The sequence below is a fragment of the Bubalus kerabau genome, chromosome 22 (genome assembly GCF_029407905.1).
Source record: "Bubalus kerabau isolate K-KA32 ecotype Philippines breed swamp buffalo chromosome 22, PCC_UOA_SB_1v2, whole genome shotgun sequence".
Classification (NCBI taxonomy): domain Eukaryota; kingdom Metazoa; phylum Chordata; class Mammalia; order Artiodactyla; family Bovidae; genus Bubalus; species Bubalus kerabau.
This window is the reverse complement of record NC_073645.1, coordinates 24,951,207-24,966,874: the sequence shown is the minus strand read 5'-3', so window position 1 is coordinate 24,966,874 and position 15,668 is coordinate 24,951,207. Positions and strand designations below refer to the sequence as shown.

The 15,668-nt window shown below is 51.6% G+C and overlaps 1 protein-coding gene across 6 annotated transcripts in view; it reads left to right on the top strand.

Annotated features, from left to right (window-relative positions):
• Window positions 1-15,668, top strand: part of FBXW4 (F-box and WD repeat domain containing 4) — an 83,272-nt gene that overhangs the window by 66,140 nt on the left and 1,464 nt on the right. For 3 of the 6 annotated variants that reach the window (XM_055560936.1, XM_055560933.1, XM_055560935.1), the window contains 2 exons: window positions 5,742-5,807; window positions 15,426-15,566. In XM_055560936.1, coding sequence (XP_055416911.1) covers window positions 5,742-5,807; window positions 15,426-15,566 — 207 coding nt within the window. Of the gene's footprint in view, window positions 1-5,741; window positions 5,808-8,834; window positions 11,941-12,237; window positions 12,639-15,425; window positions 15,567-15,668 lie in introns of those variants that run through there. The other 3 variants (XM_055560938.1, XM_055560940.1, XM_055560939.1) reach the window with 3 other exon arrangements.

Genomic DNA, 15,668 nt, shown 5'->3' with positions numbered 1-15,668 from the left:
CTTGACCCCTTGAAGACAAGGCACATCCTTCTTTCCCTGTTAATCCATTTTGGTTCAATCACCCATGAAGTTGGCTAACCTTCTTTTGAATTTTTGTTTTCTGTCTGAAGCATCTCTTTGAGGTAATAGTACGCCAGATGCTATGTGAAATGGACCTTCTTTTTATTGCCTTAAACTTTACTCATTCAAGTTTCAGAGAGGCGTCTTGGTCTTGTTATCCTTTAGTTTGGTGAACGAAGTTGTGTTTACCTTCTCCTCTGTGGCTAAGCTTTAGTTCTGGGCACTCCCTCCCCAGCCTTGATAGGCAGGCACTGCTATAGATGGTAGGCCCCACATTGTGCTTCTGACCCCATCACTGATGGGACACTCAGCCTTCTGGTCTGTAGAGCATTCAGGGGTATGTACCCCACTGCAAGATGGATGTTTGCTGATGAGAACAAGATTTCTTTGTCTCTCTTTTTTGTTCCCTCCCAAATAACATCTATTTCCCTTCCCCTGGTGCGCCCTGTTGACTGGATCTTGGGAACTGGCTGCCTCATCCTTCACCTGCCCAGGACCGTGTCTCTCCTCTTCCTGACTTCTGCTGACCTCCTGTTCCCACTCCGCTGGTCCCTTCCTCACAGTGCTGTCACTGCACTTCTGCCTCTGGCCTAGCCTCACCCGATGAGTTTGTGTGACCTTCGCACTGCATTCATGCTTTGGGACTTAGCCGCTATAATGATGTCCATGGCGCAGGTTAGCAGATGGCGGCAGCAGCAATGAGACCTGACATGTTCTAATGACTCTCTTCTTCCCACCCTTGCTGGCCGAGCTGATGGAGGGGCAGGGGTTTCCTTGAGGCGTTTTAGGAGGGGGCCAAGGGAAATCGGGGGGCACCCAGGTGCCGATGAAGCCTGTGACCTTTGCTGCTATAATATCAGTGTTTCACAAGCAGGGCGGTTCAGGAGCCCACTTGCAGCCCATCAAAAATTGATTTAATTGCAATTTTTCCTCCAATTAGGAGCACTGGAGCCTGACTAATTGGAGTAATAGAGAGTAATAAGGCTCAGATAAAAAGCCTTCCTCGGCGGCCTTTGTATCTCGTGTCAGTGCCTGTCAGAGGTCAGAGAGCTTGCATATTCTATTAGGCAGCCCGGCCTTCATTTGTACAAATTAGTTTACCCAACAGTAATTAAAATGCCGATGCGGGTTGAAGAGGACTGAATACACTTGATGGGCATGCTGGTGAACGATGTGACAGCTCTGGTGGCTCCCTTGCCAAAGTGTGTCAGCCCGGCTCAGAGGCGCTGGGCTTGGACCAGCTGGGCAGCTCCAGGCCAGCCACGGGGCACAGCTGCCGAGCACACCCTTCTGCTGCCCCTCCTCAGAGCCCTTCCGTCGCTCCTTTCTTCTCCCAGGTGGAGTCATTTGTTCACTTGTCCATTCGTTCATTCAGTAAGCATTTGAGTTGTCAGTATGTGGCAGGCATTATACTAGGTGCTGGGGAAAGAACTTACGGGGCACAGGGTGTAAAATCACTTGGGCTGTGGAATTAAGACTGCTGCTGCTGCTGCTGCTCAGGGTTCAAATTCTAGTCCCACTGGTTGCTCCATGTGTGAGCAAGATCAAGGTTGTTACTTCTCTGTGTCTCAGTGTCCTCGTCTGTCAGACATGAGGGAGTAGACAGAGTAGTGCTTTGGAGACTTTGTTTGCGGACTCGAGCACACAGCAAGTGCTCAGTCACCTCCTAGGGTAGTGAAGAGGGTCCAAACGAAGGCAGAGGCAGCACGAATATACCTTCTTTTCACCCTGCCCACACCTGACTGATTTTCCTTCATACTTTCCTCTCCTCTGTTATGTATCTTTGTTATTTTCTATTCCTCAACTTGACTACCAGAACTCCCAACTCTCTTGGTCTCTCTGATGTGAGGGCTCTTATGTCTTCTTCTTGGGCCTATGGATGATCTCTGTGAGGCCAGGTTTTCCTAAGTTGGGACCAGGGGGCCAGTAAGGTAGCTTGGGCATCTGGGCAGGGTGAGACTTTGTAGAGTGGATGAGAAATTGGATGAGAAATTGTAGAAGGCTAGCTTCTGATAAGGACTTTCTGGTCCAAAAAGAGAAGAGTTTATGGAGTCAGAATGACTTTTAGACCCTCAGGGTGAGGGAGTGTATGCATTTGTGTAAGAGCATGTGTGTGTATGTGTGTGCTGACTTTTCTAGGTATTGCTGGTTATTGTTATTGCTCAGTTGCTAAGTCGTGTCTGCCTCTTTGTGACCCCATGGACTGTAGCATGCCAGGCTTCCCTGTCCATCACTATCTCCTGGAGTTTTCTCAGATTCATGTCCATTGAGTTGGTGATGCTGTCTAACCATGTCATCCTCTGCTGGCCTCTTCTCCTTTTGCTTTCAATCTTTCCCAGCATTAGGGTCTTTTCCATTGAGTCGGCTCTTCACATCAGGTGGCCCAAGTATTGGAACTTCAGAATCAGTCCTTCCAATGAATATTCAGGATTGATTTCCTTTAAGATTGACTGGTTTGATCTCCTTGCAGTCCAAGGGACTCTTAAGAGTTTTCTCCAGCACCACAATTCAAAGCCATCAATCTTTGGCACTCAGCCTTCTTTATGGGTCCAACTCTTAAATCCATACATGACTACTGGAAAAACCACAGCTTTGACTATATGAACCTTTGTTGGCAAAGTGATGTCTTTGCTTTTTAATATGTTGTCTAGGTTTGTCATAGCTTTCCTTCCAAGGAGCAAGCATCTTCTAATTTCATGGCTACAATCACTGTCTGCAGTGATTTTGGAGTCCGAGAAAATAAAATCTGTCAACTGTTTCCACTTTTTCTCCATCTATTTGCCATGAATTGATGGGACCAGATGTCATGAACTTAGTCTTTTGAATGTTGAGTTTTAAGCCAGCTTTTTCACTGTGCTCTTTTACCCTCATCAAGAGGCTCTTTAGTTCTTCACTTTCTGCCATTAGAGTGGTATCATCTGCATATCCGAGGTTGTTGGTATTTTTGCAGGCAATCTTGATTCCAGCTTGTGAGTCATCCAGCCCGGCATTTTGCATTATGTACTCTGCATATAATTTAATAAACAGAGTGACAATATATAGCTTTGTCAATGCTCCTTTCTTCTCATCTGTTATCTGGTTGTGCTTCACTGTACAACTTCACTGTACCAACACTGTGTCATGTGTTATTCAGGTCTGAGCTTGGAGATTTGGGAATTAATCTTCTAAGAAGCAGAAGGACCCCCTTCACAGCTCCTATGACTAGCTTCCTCTGCTGTGTTGGCTGTGAACTCTGGAAGGCCCTTTCAGTTGAAGTCTGTAGATTTGTTTTGGGCATCTCTTTGGTACCAGACACTGTGCTGGGCACTGGAATACACAAGAGCCACCAGACAGTCCATGATCTCAAAAAGAAGATGAGAAGACAACCCCTCAAATGCCATTTGTCTCGTGCAGGCAAGATCAGGGTGTGGCAGGACTTAAGAGGAAGGCCTGTCAGGCTGCTGAGCAGCCAGCAGATCCTGCTTTTGCCTGTTGAGTAGGGCTGACCGTCCCTGTCCCTCGGGGGGCTGATGGTCCCTGTGGTTTGGATGTGAATCTTGGTGAACGTTCCAAGCAGGACCTGGCTCCAAATCTGCTTAACTGCTGCTTACGTGGTTGTTTTTGTTTTGTTTTGACTGAGTGTTAAATTTGATTAAACTCTTCAGATCAGATCAGATCAGTCGCCTTAGGCCCTCATAAATGTCAGAGGGACTCTCTACTCTCCCTCCTGTATCTGCTTCCTGCTTTACATGGTTAAGCAAGGGAAAAGGGCAGCTTTTGGAAAGAAATGTTCACAGTTGTTATATCCAGGCAATTAAGAAAGATCCTTATGGGCATGAAGGTGAGAGGCATTCCTCCTGGAGGCAAAGGGTGAGGGTCAGGGGTGGGTGGGCAGGAATAGAGGACAGGAATCCAGGGGCTGGGGTTCCCATCACTGCTGGGAAGTCAGAGCTGTGGAGGCGCCTCCCCTCTTTCTCCATTGACTGACCTTGATGCTAATTTAGGCCTGTGGCCAGTCAGAGGCCTGCCACAGGGCTCCTTAAGAGTCTGTGTGTCTGTGCTGGTGCCCCTTACCTGGCTCCCTACTTCTCAAAAGTCTGGAGAGCCCTATTGCCTGCATGAATGATTTCTAAGGGCTATTATGTTTCCAACCCAAGGTAATTAGCTTTACCAGTTATTACTGGATTGCCCTTGAGAGAAAAATGTTGGGGGGAGAGGGAGGTGAGGATAACACCTCCTGGCTTTGTAGTTTGGGGCTTCAGTGTCCAGTGGCTGCATACCAGGCTAGGTGTCACCTGGAGCATGACAGAGTGACTGTTTTGGAATACCATTCTAGTTTAGTGGCTACTGGCATGCCTGTAGGTTGATAGGAGGCTGGGAAGACGGAGCATGTCCCTAGAGAAGTCTTGATTTGAGGCATTGATGCTCCAGGGTGGTTTATGTGGCCTTTTTGTCTGCCTCGGGTTGAAACACAAACCCCTGCCCTGCAATTTTGATTGTAAATCAGTGGCTTGCCCAGTGCCTGCCCTAACATCTCCTCTATCAGCAACTAGCCGGCCAACCCCCCACCAAGCCAAAGCCATCGGCTTCTCAGAGCCCCAACTGCGGAAATCCATCTCCCCACTGACATGCTTAGGATCAGAGAGCCACAGGTGCTGGGCAGGGCCAGGGCCGATAGGCTGCTGCCCCACAGTGCTAACGTGTCATTAATATGTCCAGTCCCTCCCCCCAAACCCAGACATGTAGGGACTTGGCCCTTCCCTGCCCCAGGGCTCCTGAGTGACATAACTGCTTTCAGCTCTCTTGTTCCAGTTTAGATTTTCAAGCCCAGGGTTCCTGCAGGCTCCCCCTCCCAACACCTTCCAAATCCTCTGACAAAGAAGTGGTCTGGCACATGGGTTCAAGTTCTAGTCGTAGTACTGTGGCCAGCCTGGCTCATTGAATGGATTCTTCTCACTGGGTTTGGGCCTCCACTTAAAATGAAACTGCAGATTATATATGTTGAACTTTTTAGGGGTTTAAGAGAGGCTCTTAAATATGGGCAGTATGGTCGGAGTGTTCCTTCTCTCTCGCCTCTTGGCAGTGTCTGTCATTGTCCTCTAAACTCTGACTTTCATCCCACTCCCACAGCAGTGCTGACTGCCTAGGCCCTCACACTCCCTGCTCTCCCACCCTCACCTTTTCATGCCATCACCTGCCTTTCATCATTGGCCTCTTCTCACTTTGGTGCCTTTATGCCTGCCCTGTGCTTGTATCATGTTGCCATATTCCCCAGCTCTTAAAACCTTCAGTAAAGCCGCCCAGCCTCCCTCACCTCTGACCAGGGTAGCAGCTTCCAGCGCCCAACAATCTGTTATGGGGAGACCATCACTGTGGTGTGGCATCGTGAAGTTGGTGTTCATACAACTGAAGACCAACAGGCTTGCTCTCCCTTGGCCTCAGTTGCACATCTAGAGATCTATTCTTATGCTGCCATTGAACCCGTGGGTCCTCTGGCCAAGCAGCTCTGGGAGGTTACAGCCGTCACTCTGATTCCATATGGTTTCCCACAATTTCTCTGATGGCTCTCCTGGCTGCTTCTCTCAGCCTGGCTTAACCCCATGATACCCTGGAGAATGAGCACAGCACTTCCAATTGTGTAGCCCTTTCCGCCACAAGTTCTGACAAGCCAGACCTGACTCTGCTCTCCTTTTGTTTGGCAGCTCCTTTGTGACAGGGACGGCTTGTTGTGGGCACTTCTCACCCTTAAGAATCTGGGACCTCAACAGGTAAGAGATTCCTGAGCCCATCATGGCTTCCAGGGTGGGTGGGGCTGGAGCAGCTGGGAGGCCAAGGAAAGAGCTGCCCAAGCCAGCCCATTTCAGTTGCCTGAGTGGTCCAGGAGGAGGTTGGAAGTAATTTAAAAAAACTGAGAACGTGTGCCCACACAAAAGCCTATATGCAAATGTTCAATAGCTTGATCCTCAACAGTCAAAAAACAGAACAGCCCAAATGTTCTTCAGTGGGTGAATGCTGACTGATGGGAAAAGAAAGTTTGGTATATGCGTGCCAGAGAACACTACTGAGCAAGAAGGACGAGAGCAGTACTGACACATGCAGCGACTTCTGCGACGCTCGAGGGAATTATGCAGCATGAAGGGAAAACCTCCAAAGTCCGCACAACCCGACAGGCTCCACTGTGTCACCTTCTCACATAAGATCAGTTGTTAGCTTATGGAAACTGCTGAAGTAATTTATAATAGGTACCTAATTTCATGCAGAACTTATGATAACAGTTTGGATTTATGATACTTCTCTAAGGAGTGCCTTACTGTGTGGCTATAAAAAACTTTATCTCTCCTTAGAGATGATTTTTCTAAAAGAAATTTTGGAAGTGCCCACAGATCCTTAAGAAGAACAATGTTAAAATACACCCAGGTTTTATTTACAGTTCTCTGCCTTGGCAGGCTTGACACATTCCCATCTGATTACCTGCTATTCTGTGTTGTTGTTTTTTTTTAACTTTTCATTTGAAATAATTATAGATTAATAGGAAGTTACAGAAGTAGGAAGGCAAGGTACCTGTGTAACATCTTACATAATATCAAATGTAGCAAGTTGGCAGGTACAGTTGGTACAGTCTACAGACCTTTAACTGATTCTATTTATTTTGTGTGTATAAATTTCTTTGCAGTTTTATCCCATGTGTAGAATCATGTAACTACTGCCCTAATAAAGATACAGAACTGTGCTGTTCCATCAGCACAAAGACCCCTCCTATACACCTTCATAGCTGCACCCATCCTCTGCCCCTCCCTCTTGCTCCTAACCCCTGGCAAACCACTTAGGTGTTCTTCATCTCTGTAATTTTGTTATTTTGAAGGTATATAAATGAAATAATGTATGTAGTATATACATAATATGTAATCTTTGGAGGTTTTTCCCTTCATGCTGCGTAATTCCCTTGAGTCGCAGAAGTCGCTGCCTGTGTCAGTACTGCTCTCGTCCTTCTCGCTCAGTAGTGTTCTCTGGCATGCATATACCAAACTTTCTTTCCCCATCAGTCAGCATTCACCCATTGAACATTTGGGCTGTTCTGTTTCTTGACTGTTGCGGATCAAACTATTGAACGTTTGTGTATAGGCTTTTGTGTGGGCACACGTTCTCAGTTTTTTTTAATTACTGCCTGGGAATACAATTGCTGGGTCATTTGGTAAGTATGTGCTTAGTTTTTTTTTACCTGCCAGCCTGTTTTCAGTATCTTACCACTTTATGTTCTGACTCCAGTATCTGAGAGATCTAGTTTCTGCACATTTTCAACAGCATCTGGTATTGTCACTATTTTTTATTTGAGTTATTTTAATGGATGTGTTATTTGTGGTTTTGATTCAAATTTCCCTAGTAGCTAATGATGTTGAACATCTTTTCATGTGCTTATTTGCCTTCTATAGATTCTCTTTGGTGAAATGTCTGCTCATGTTTGCCTATTTCTGACTAGATAGTTTGCTTTTGCACTGACAAGGTCACAGAGATAGGCATTTCTGCTGAAAGTCAGTTTTATTTAGTCACGTTGTTGGGTATGCTTGGCATCAGAACTGACCCAGGCCTGGGATGGTAGACAAGCTGGGGCAGTGAGGGTGTGCACCGCCCCACTGTGGTCCAGCTGTATCTTGAAGGCTGAGTAACCTTTGAATGGTCTCTTCTGCCTGTGGTTGCCGTGGTGGGGGTATGTTGGGGCACAGATTAGTGGTCAGAATGGAGTTCTAAGGCACCAGCTCCTTCAACAGCATTCTCATATGAAACCCCTAGACCTTACTAATACTAAACACTGGCCTTTATAGAACCCAGAAAGGACCCAAGTGAGAATGGGTACAAGACAGCTATGGCCTCAGTTTTCACTGGAGCCAGAGAGCAAATAGCCACTGCACCATCTGGCCAGCCTGAGGCAAGGCTGCCCTGGGCATTGCTTGGCTTCACCTGCCTTCTCTCTGGCTCCCAGACTCTTCTCCTCACCACTGAGGAGCCAGGCCTCACTTAAACACCTCTTCTGTCCTCAGGGAAGCTTGAGGACCAGCGGTGCAGGGACTGAGGGGGAATATGCCCTGATGGAGGCATCCACTTTTGGTGGGAGGAAATGGATGGACAGGACAACTGTCTGTAGCTGTCTTTCCCAAAGAAGCCCAAGCAGATAATAAAGCCATGTAGAAAATAGGATTAAGGTAATGAACAGGCAGGACAGAGTTTGATCTTTCAATAACACCAAAGCCTGACTGACAGGCCAATCTGGAAGGTGGAGCAGCATCGCAGGCAGGACTTGGTGGCGGGGCGGTGCTCAGTGCTGGGTGGATTCTTTGCTTTTAACCTGTCACCGCTGAAACCTGAGGAGGGCCGGGATTTTCTCTTTTATGTGTGTGCTCATCCTGGGGGGAGGAGCACTGGAGGGCAGTTTTGCTCAGAGCATGGCCCCTCCAGAGGCTGCCCTTAGGGTGGTGGTGGGGGCTGGGACACACCTCAGAGGCGTAGGCACCTGCTGGGCACCAGCGTGCCCTCATCCATCTGTGCCTCAGGAATGGGTCCTCAGGCAGCCTAGGCTGCTTATCAGTGTCTGAGGACCTCTTTCAGGGTCATCATGGCTCCCTCAAGCCCGCTGTGCCTCAGGATTCCTAGAGCCTCTGTTCTCCCTCTGAGGGCACGAGGAAGCGAGGTGCTAGCTGGAGCACACCAGTCTGAGAGCGGCCGTGGGCACCAAGACATTGCCTGGATGGCAGGGAGCTTGGCTGTCCCCAACTGTTCTTCCTCTCCTGCCTCTCTCTCAGAGCTGTGGACCATGGGCTGGGCCCAGCGGCAGGGGACTTCTAACCTGTGTAAACCAGATGGGAAGAAAGATAAGAGTCCTTCCCCCAGTTTGGATGTGCTGGCGTGTTCCTGTTTCCAAGGGTTGATGGTGTTCAGGCCATCCCTGGCCCCCAGGAGCTCTATCTTGACCCTGCCACTCACCCGCCACTGAGATATCCCTAGTTAGGCCCTGCGGAACTGTGCCAAAGTCATCCTGTTCCTGACTTCGAGTCTGGAGAAATGAAGGCCCATCTAGTGTTCTCTGTCTGCATTTGCTAAGGGCCCTTGGCTCTGTCCCAGGAATGGTGGTGTCTGTGTGGGGCACACCTCCTGCTGCTGGAAGACCCTGGGGTGGGTGGGGGTTCTGACTGGCCTGACATCACACACACAGCTTCCCCTGGCTCTGCCCTTACCAAGGTGCGTTTGAGTTGGATCTAGCCTTGGTGCCCTGAGATGAGGCAGTGGGGACGTGGGCACCAGGATGGAGAGGCCTGAGGTCTCACTCGGCTCTGGAGATTTCCCAGGGGGCCAGCTATAGCTCCAAGCCAGCCAGAAACTGCTGGGTAAGGAAGAAAGGAGGGGGTGGGTTTTGGTGCCTTGGCTCCTCCTAGGGCATTGAGGGTTTGAGTCCTTGGCTAGGTAGTGCACTGCTCAGTATGTGTGTGACTCACACCCCTGCATAATCCCACCTCATCTCCCCTTCCCCTTCTGGCCAGCTTCATCCCTGGTGCCCCATGACTCCTCCATTTCCATCCTAAAGCCCCTAAGTCTCCTCTTTCTCAACAGAGGCAGGGGCAGAGAAGATTCTCACATATTCTGACAGACACCATGTATTTTTCCCTTGGGCTTTTGCTCTACTACCTGACCCCTGTGCCTGAAATACCCCCTCTCTGCCTACAGAAACACTGCTCATTCTTTAGCATGAATAGACCTCTACCACGAGGCACTCCCTGACCCTCACCCCTGTGGCTGGAGATGGTGACCCTTAGAGCATTCACGGGGTCACCCTGTTGGCCACCATGTGGCCTGGAACTTATCCTGGAACCCTGGACCGAACATGGGAGATACACGTCACAGCATCCTACAGCATTGGAATGACAAAGGGTGCCGGGCTACACCCCTTTCTGTCTGCAGAAAAAACTGGGGTCCTGACTTCAGGCTGGGCCACTCTGAGGGCACTGTTAGTGCCCATCCTGCCCAGGTGTGGATTTGTCTCTGCCCCTGACCCTCCACCTGGGGCGGGGGGGCTTGGTCCTCAGTCAGGGTGATTATGGGAATTGCCCTTCTTTAAGTATGTGCCTTCTCCTTTGAAAGTATTACTGACAGCTTTTTTCATTTTCTTTTTTCTTTACCTCTTTAAGGAACCCTGTAATTTCTTTCTCTCTCTTTCTTTTCCCCCCACCCCTTTCCTTTTTCTTTCTTGTCTCCTCTGTCCCCCTGAACTCTTTGAAATTGGCTCTCTGCCTGCTGACACCAAACTGATACTTTGCGTTTCACTTCTCCTTATCCCTTTATGGCAACAGATGTTGAAATTTTGTATCCTTTTATCTGCCCGGCTGCCCCTTCCTGTAATTACGGTCCTCTTGTTAGCAGTACAAAGTGGGCTGCCTGGCTGCCTAGCCTTTGAGCCATTGTGTCTGAACACGTGTGCGCAGGCGGGTGCTGGAGCTGTGCACGCGCACACACGTGCATGTGAGGGGCCTGTGCTTGGAAAGGGCCCTTCCCGCTCACTGGACAGGGCTGGGGCCGGCGAAGCCTTAGTGGGCTTCTCCTGGTCTCCACGGTTCTATCTGGGACCTCAGTTACAGAACTGAGGTTGCCTCCTACAGTCTCTCACCCTCCTCACCAGAGGGCTGGACAAGGACGGCCACTCCCACCCCTCACCCTCCAGCAGTGAGCACCTGGAGGCCCGTGGTGGTCAGCTTATTCCCTTCACATACCCACACCTCCCGCCAAAGCAGGTGGCCCAGGCCTGCACCTCTGCAGTTGTTGGTCCTTCACCTGTGCCATCTCCCATCTTCTGTCCCTGCCGGTCACTCACTGCAGAAATGTCCTTTTATATGTCCCCTTAGTAAACTCCCTTTTATCTCTCTCCTGGTACCAGCCAAGCCACCCCCTGTATTGTCAGTCGGGTAGATGAGACTTCTTTCCCTCCATGGAGGAAGGGACCATGTCCCTCCCTGCCCAAGTCTCAGCTCACATCTCCCTGCAGTCTCCATTAGGCACAATGACTTGTGTACAGAAGGCGCTTAGTAAACGACTATTGATCAAAGAAAGGAAGAGAAGGAGAGGGTGGAAAGAAAGGAGGGCACACTGTCCTATTTTCTCAGTGACCATGTTAGGCCCAGCTTGTATTACACCTTCAGGGGAAGCGAAGATAAGGTAGACTGTCACTCTTCCATCCTTTCTTTTCAGAAGCCATTGTTTTATTTTTGTGGTTGCACATACTGGGTGGGGTATCCTCATACCCAAACAGATGCAGGAATTAACACCCACAGAACCTCCAAGGACCTTTGTTCTGTCTAGTCAAAGCTATGGTTTTTCCAGTAGTCATGTATGGATGTGAGAGTTGGACTATAAAGAAAGCTGAGTGCCAAGAACTGATGCTTTTGAACTGTGCTGTTGGAGAAGACTCTTGAGAGTCCCTTGGACTGCAAGGAGATCCAACCAGTCCATTCTGAAGGAGATCAGCCCTGGGATTTCTTTGGAAGGAATGATGCTAAAGCTGAAACTCCAGTACTTTGGCCACCTCATGCGAAGAGTTGACTCATTGGAAAAGACTCTAATGCTGGGAGGGATTGAGGGCATGAGGAATAGGGGACGACAGAGGATGAGATGGCTGGATGGCATCACCGATTCAATGGACATGAGTTTGAGTGAAGTCCGGGAGTTGGTGATGGACAGGGAGGCCTGGCATGCTGCAGTCCATGGGGTCGCAAAGAGTCGGACACGACTGAGCAACTGAACTGAACTGAACTTCCAAGGAGCAGCATCAGGATTAAGAGTGGCTGGAAATGGTGTGGGGGCCACGGGCATTCTTACATGTGGGTGAGGCAGTAAAGCCTGGGTGTCTTATCTCAGGGTGGTCAGCACAGGAGGACTTTGTATGGGTCACCAGGGAGGTGCGCGGAGGCGGGGTGAGGGAGAACACGGAGTGAGGCGGGGCACCTGGCCCCCTGGCCTGCAGGGCCCCGCCTGGGGTGGGGGCTTCCAGGGACTGCCTCCCTGTGCCCAACTCTGGCCTGGCGCTCAGGGCCTCGCCCAGACAGGGCATCCGGTCTTCAAGGCTAGTAACTACTTCCAGTCAGCTGTCCGACAAAGATGGTGATGGGGGCGGGGGGTGGTGCTATTAGTGCCTTATTTAAATTTCTTCCTCCCTGTCAGGAAGTTCCTGTGGTCCCTCTTCCCTCCAGCTTCAGTGGAGCTGCCTGGGCAGCAGGGTAGGTAGGGCCCTCACCTGAGCCCCGCCACCTCAAAGTCTGGGATCCAGCCACACTCTGCTGTTTTTCCTACCCAGGTACTCCGGGGCTCCTCTGGGAAGCTGCAGACAGCCCAGCCTGGGGAACAGGTCTCCTTCAGGCAGCCCTCCCCAGCCTGTGTCTCATTCATCAGGCTCACAGGGGCGGCCCCATCTGTCTTTATCTTTCCCTGGGTCGAGAGAGAATTGCTGGAGTCAGGCTAGGGGGAGGCTGGGGTAGAGACCCCCCCAGCCCTCAGTGGCTCCTGGCAGCCCCGGCTTTGTGCACAGGAGCGGGAAGGGAAGGACTTTTTGTCTGGTGTCTATAGTGCAGACCTGGCCCTTGCTCCTGTCTTGGCCTGAGGCTCTAAGCGGCAGCCCCTTTCCCACACAAGTTGTGCGACAGCCAAGGCTCTGCACCCCTCCCTCACGCCCCCCACAGTGAGAGGCCGAGAGGCATTCTTAACATTCTTTCCAGAGAAAAGGGGTGAAACGTCTGAATTTGGGGGTCACCACGTTATACAAATTGCAATCTAATCGTTTTTACAAGAACACACTTGCAGTAAGAAAAGGAGCCCGGGAGGAGGGGCCCAGGAGACAGACAGCTTGTTTTGTCCCCCTTCCCCCCAAAGTTTGGGGCTATTTTGGTGCTCATCTTGCTCCCTCCACCACAGTGGTTGAGCTAGAGTTTTCTAGTTAAATTGGTCCTGTGGTGGGGGCCACGAAGGGCCCATGGTGCCATTTCTGTTTGTTTTCCCAAATCAAAGCCCCAGCAGGGCTTCTATGGCACCGCTGGGCTGCTATTTGAAGAGACAGGGCCATTTCCCAGAGCCTGGTGTGTCAGTTTATGCTCTGAACTTAACCTCACGGGTACTGCACAACAGAGCCTGGAGCGTCCCAGGCCCAGAGGCAAAAGAAACTGTATCTTTTTATTGGCCCATTTAAAGTGTGTGTGGCCATTTCAGGGAGTCAGAACTAGTGTGGCAGAAACTCCTCAGGCCCTGACCAGGCCAGGCCGGCAAGACAGGGGCTTTGGGGCCTTGTCCTGGTCTCTGGGGGCTGGTGCTCGCTCAGCCTTTGGGTCTCCCCAGAGGGTAGGGTTGGAGAAGGAAATGGCAACCCACTCCAGTATTCTTGCCTGGAGAATCCCAAGGACGGAGGAGCCTGGTGGGCTGCCGTCTATGGGGTCACACAGAGTTGGACACGACTGAAGTGACTTAGCAGCAGCAGCAGCAGAGGGTAGGGTTATGTGTTTCTTATTGCACAGGCTGGCAAGACACTTTCCAGCGGTGGCTGAGATGCCACCCTGGCTGGGCAGGGCCCAGGTTGGCAACTCGGTGTGGGTGTGGTCATTCTGCTGCCGACCTTCTGTCCACGGGTGCCTGGCTCTCCTTCATTCCGAACCCTGGGACCAGGGGTGGGCAGGTGGAGCCATGCTGGGCTTCACGCCCCCAGTCTCCACTGCCTTTCATCTTCTATTTCAAACAGACAAACATGAAATTACTTCTATAGATTAAAGGGGAGAGCTCCTCAGTCTTGAAGGCCTCACTAATGGAGGGGGCAGGGCCCCCAAATCTGGGGGGCAGAACTGTGGAGCAAAGCAGCCTGGAGCCAGTGGACGACAGAGACAGAAAGCCCAGGACCTCAGCCCCTCTGACCTGCCCAGGAGTGGTGCCTCATGGCTGGTGGGCCTGCTTGGGCACTGAGGTCCGTGATCTCTAGGAGATGCTGATGTCGGGAGAAGGCTTTCTGTCTGAGCCCTCACCACACAGAGAGGAACAGCACTTCCTGGGAAGGAGGCTGGGGGCAGAAGTGCCAACTTAGGGCCTACCCCCACCCTGCCCTGACTGGACAGCAATAGTGCTGCTTGCTGGGGGTCCCCTCACCACTCGGTGCTCACGGGAAAGGCAGAGTTGGGCAGAAAGAACCTGCGGCCGCCTCCTCTCCTCCTCCAGGGAAGGTGGCGGCTCCACTGAGGAGAGCGGAGGTTGAGGGTCAGGGTCTGTGAGGCAGAAGGACCGGAGCTAAGGCCCACGTTCACACACGTGGCTCGTGGCTGCTTTGGTGAAACCTGGTTGGCCAAGGCTGGGCTGGTGAGACCACAAAGTCTTCCCCAACCCATGCAGGGCCTCTTACCTGGGTGTCCCTGTGTAGTGTCCACGGCCCAGTTTTTCCCGTCACACCATGCAGGAGAGTCCAGCATGTCCCGAGTGAAGGTGAGGGGTCGGCCTGGAGCATGCCCCCTTCTTCATTCCCCCCATTCTGAAGAAACTCACCGCTTCTACCCATCCCATAGCCACAGGGATTAGCGGGTATACTTGATGTTGAGGGGTAGTTGCTAGGGCCAGGAGGCCCCCCTAGGTGGTTGCTAGGGGTCTGGCATCAGGGCGAAGGGTCTGCCCACTGCCGCGGTCACGGAGGGAATTACACAGTCACAAAGAAATTGTTCTTCTCGGTAATCTGCTCTTGGCCACCGGGAGGGGCGGGGGGGGCAGGCTGGAGCCCAGCAGGCTGGGGGCTGTGATCACAGAGGCGTGCTAGCCCCAGGCCGGGGGCCAGCCGGGCCAGGAACACCAGGGACCTGCCTGCTAAGCTGCTTTCTCAGCGATTTCTCTCCCCAGACACAAAGGTGTTTACTTGTTTTAACATCTCCTGGGACTCCCCTTCTCCCTTTGTGTGGTCTTTATCCCCAATGAGGTTTGAGCCCCAGATTACAGGCAGGAATTAAGGCATTGGACTCAGGCAGCTCAGAACTGCATGACCTGCAGGATCAAGGCATATAAAGTAACCAAATGTGTGTGTGTGAGGGGGGCCGACCCCTTCAGCAAGGCCCATTCATCGTCCCAAGGAGGAGTGGCTGGGTGGCGGGTAGCCAGCGTGCAGGTGTGATGGAGAGGCTGCTGATGGCTGACTGAGGCCTCGGCTGGGGGAGGGGCAGGGGCTGGGAACAGGGGAGAGGGCTGGAAGTCCAGGGCATCTCCTTTGGCCCCCTTCCTCTGAGGGTCTTAATTCTGGCTCAGGAAGGAGCCCAGGGACTGATGCCACTTGCAGGTTAAAAGCGTGTGTGGGCCAAGGCAGGACAACCTCTCATCCCCTGCCCCGCCTCTCTTCCCAGTGGGCAGCTGATGACGCACCTGGGCAGTGACTTTCCCCCAGGGGCTGGGGTGCTGGACGTCATGTACGAGTCCCCTTCCACGCTCCTGTCCTGTGGCTACGACACCTACGTTCGCTACTGGGACCTCCGAGCCAGTGCCCGGTGAGTGTGTGGGGCAGGACAACAGGCGGTGGGAACCCCACCCCTGTCCTGGTGCCCCAAGGAGAGGGACAGAGACCCCATAGCAGGGACTGGGAGAGCAGC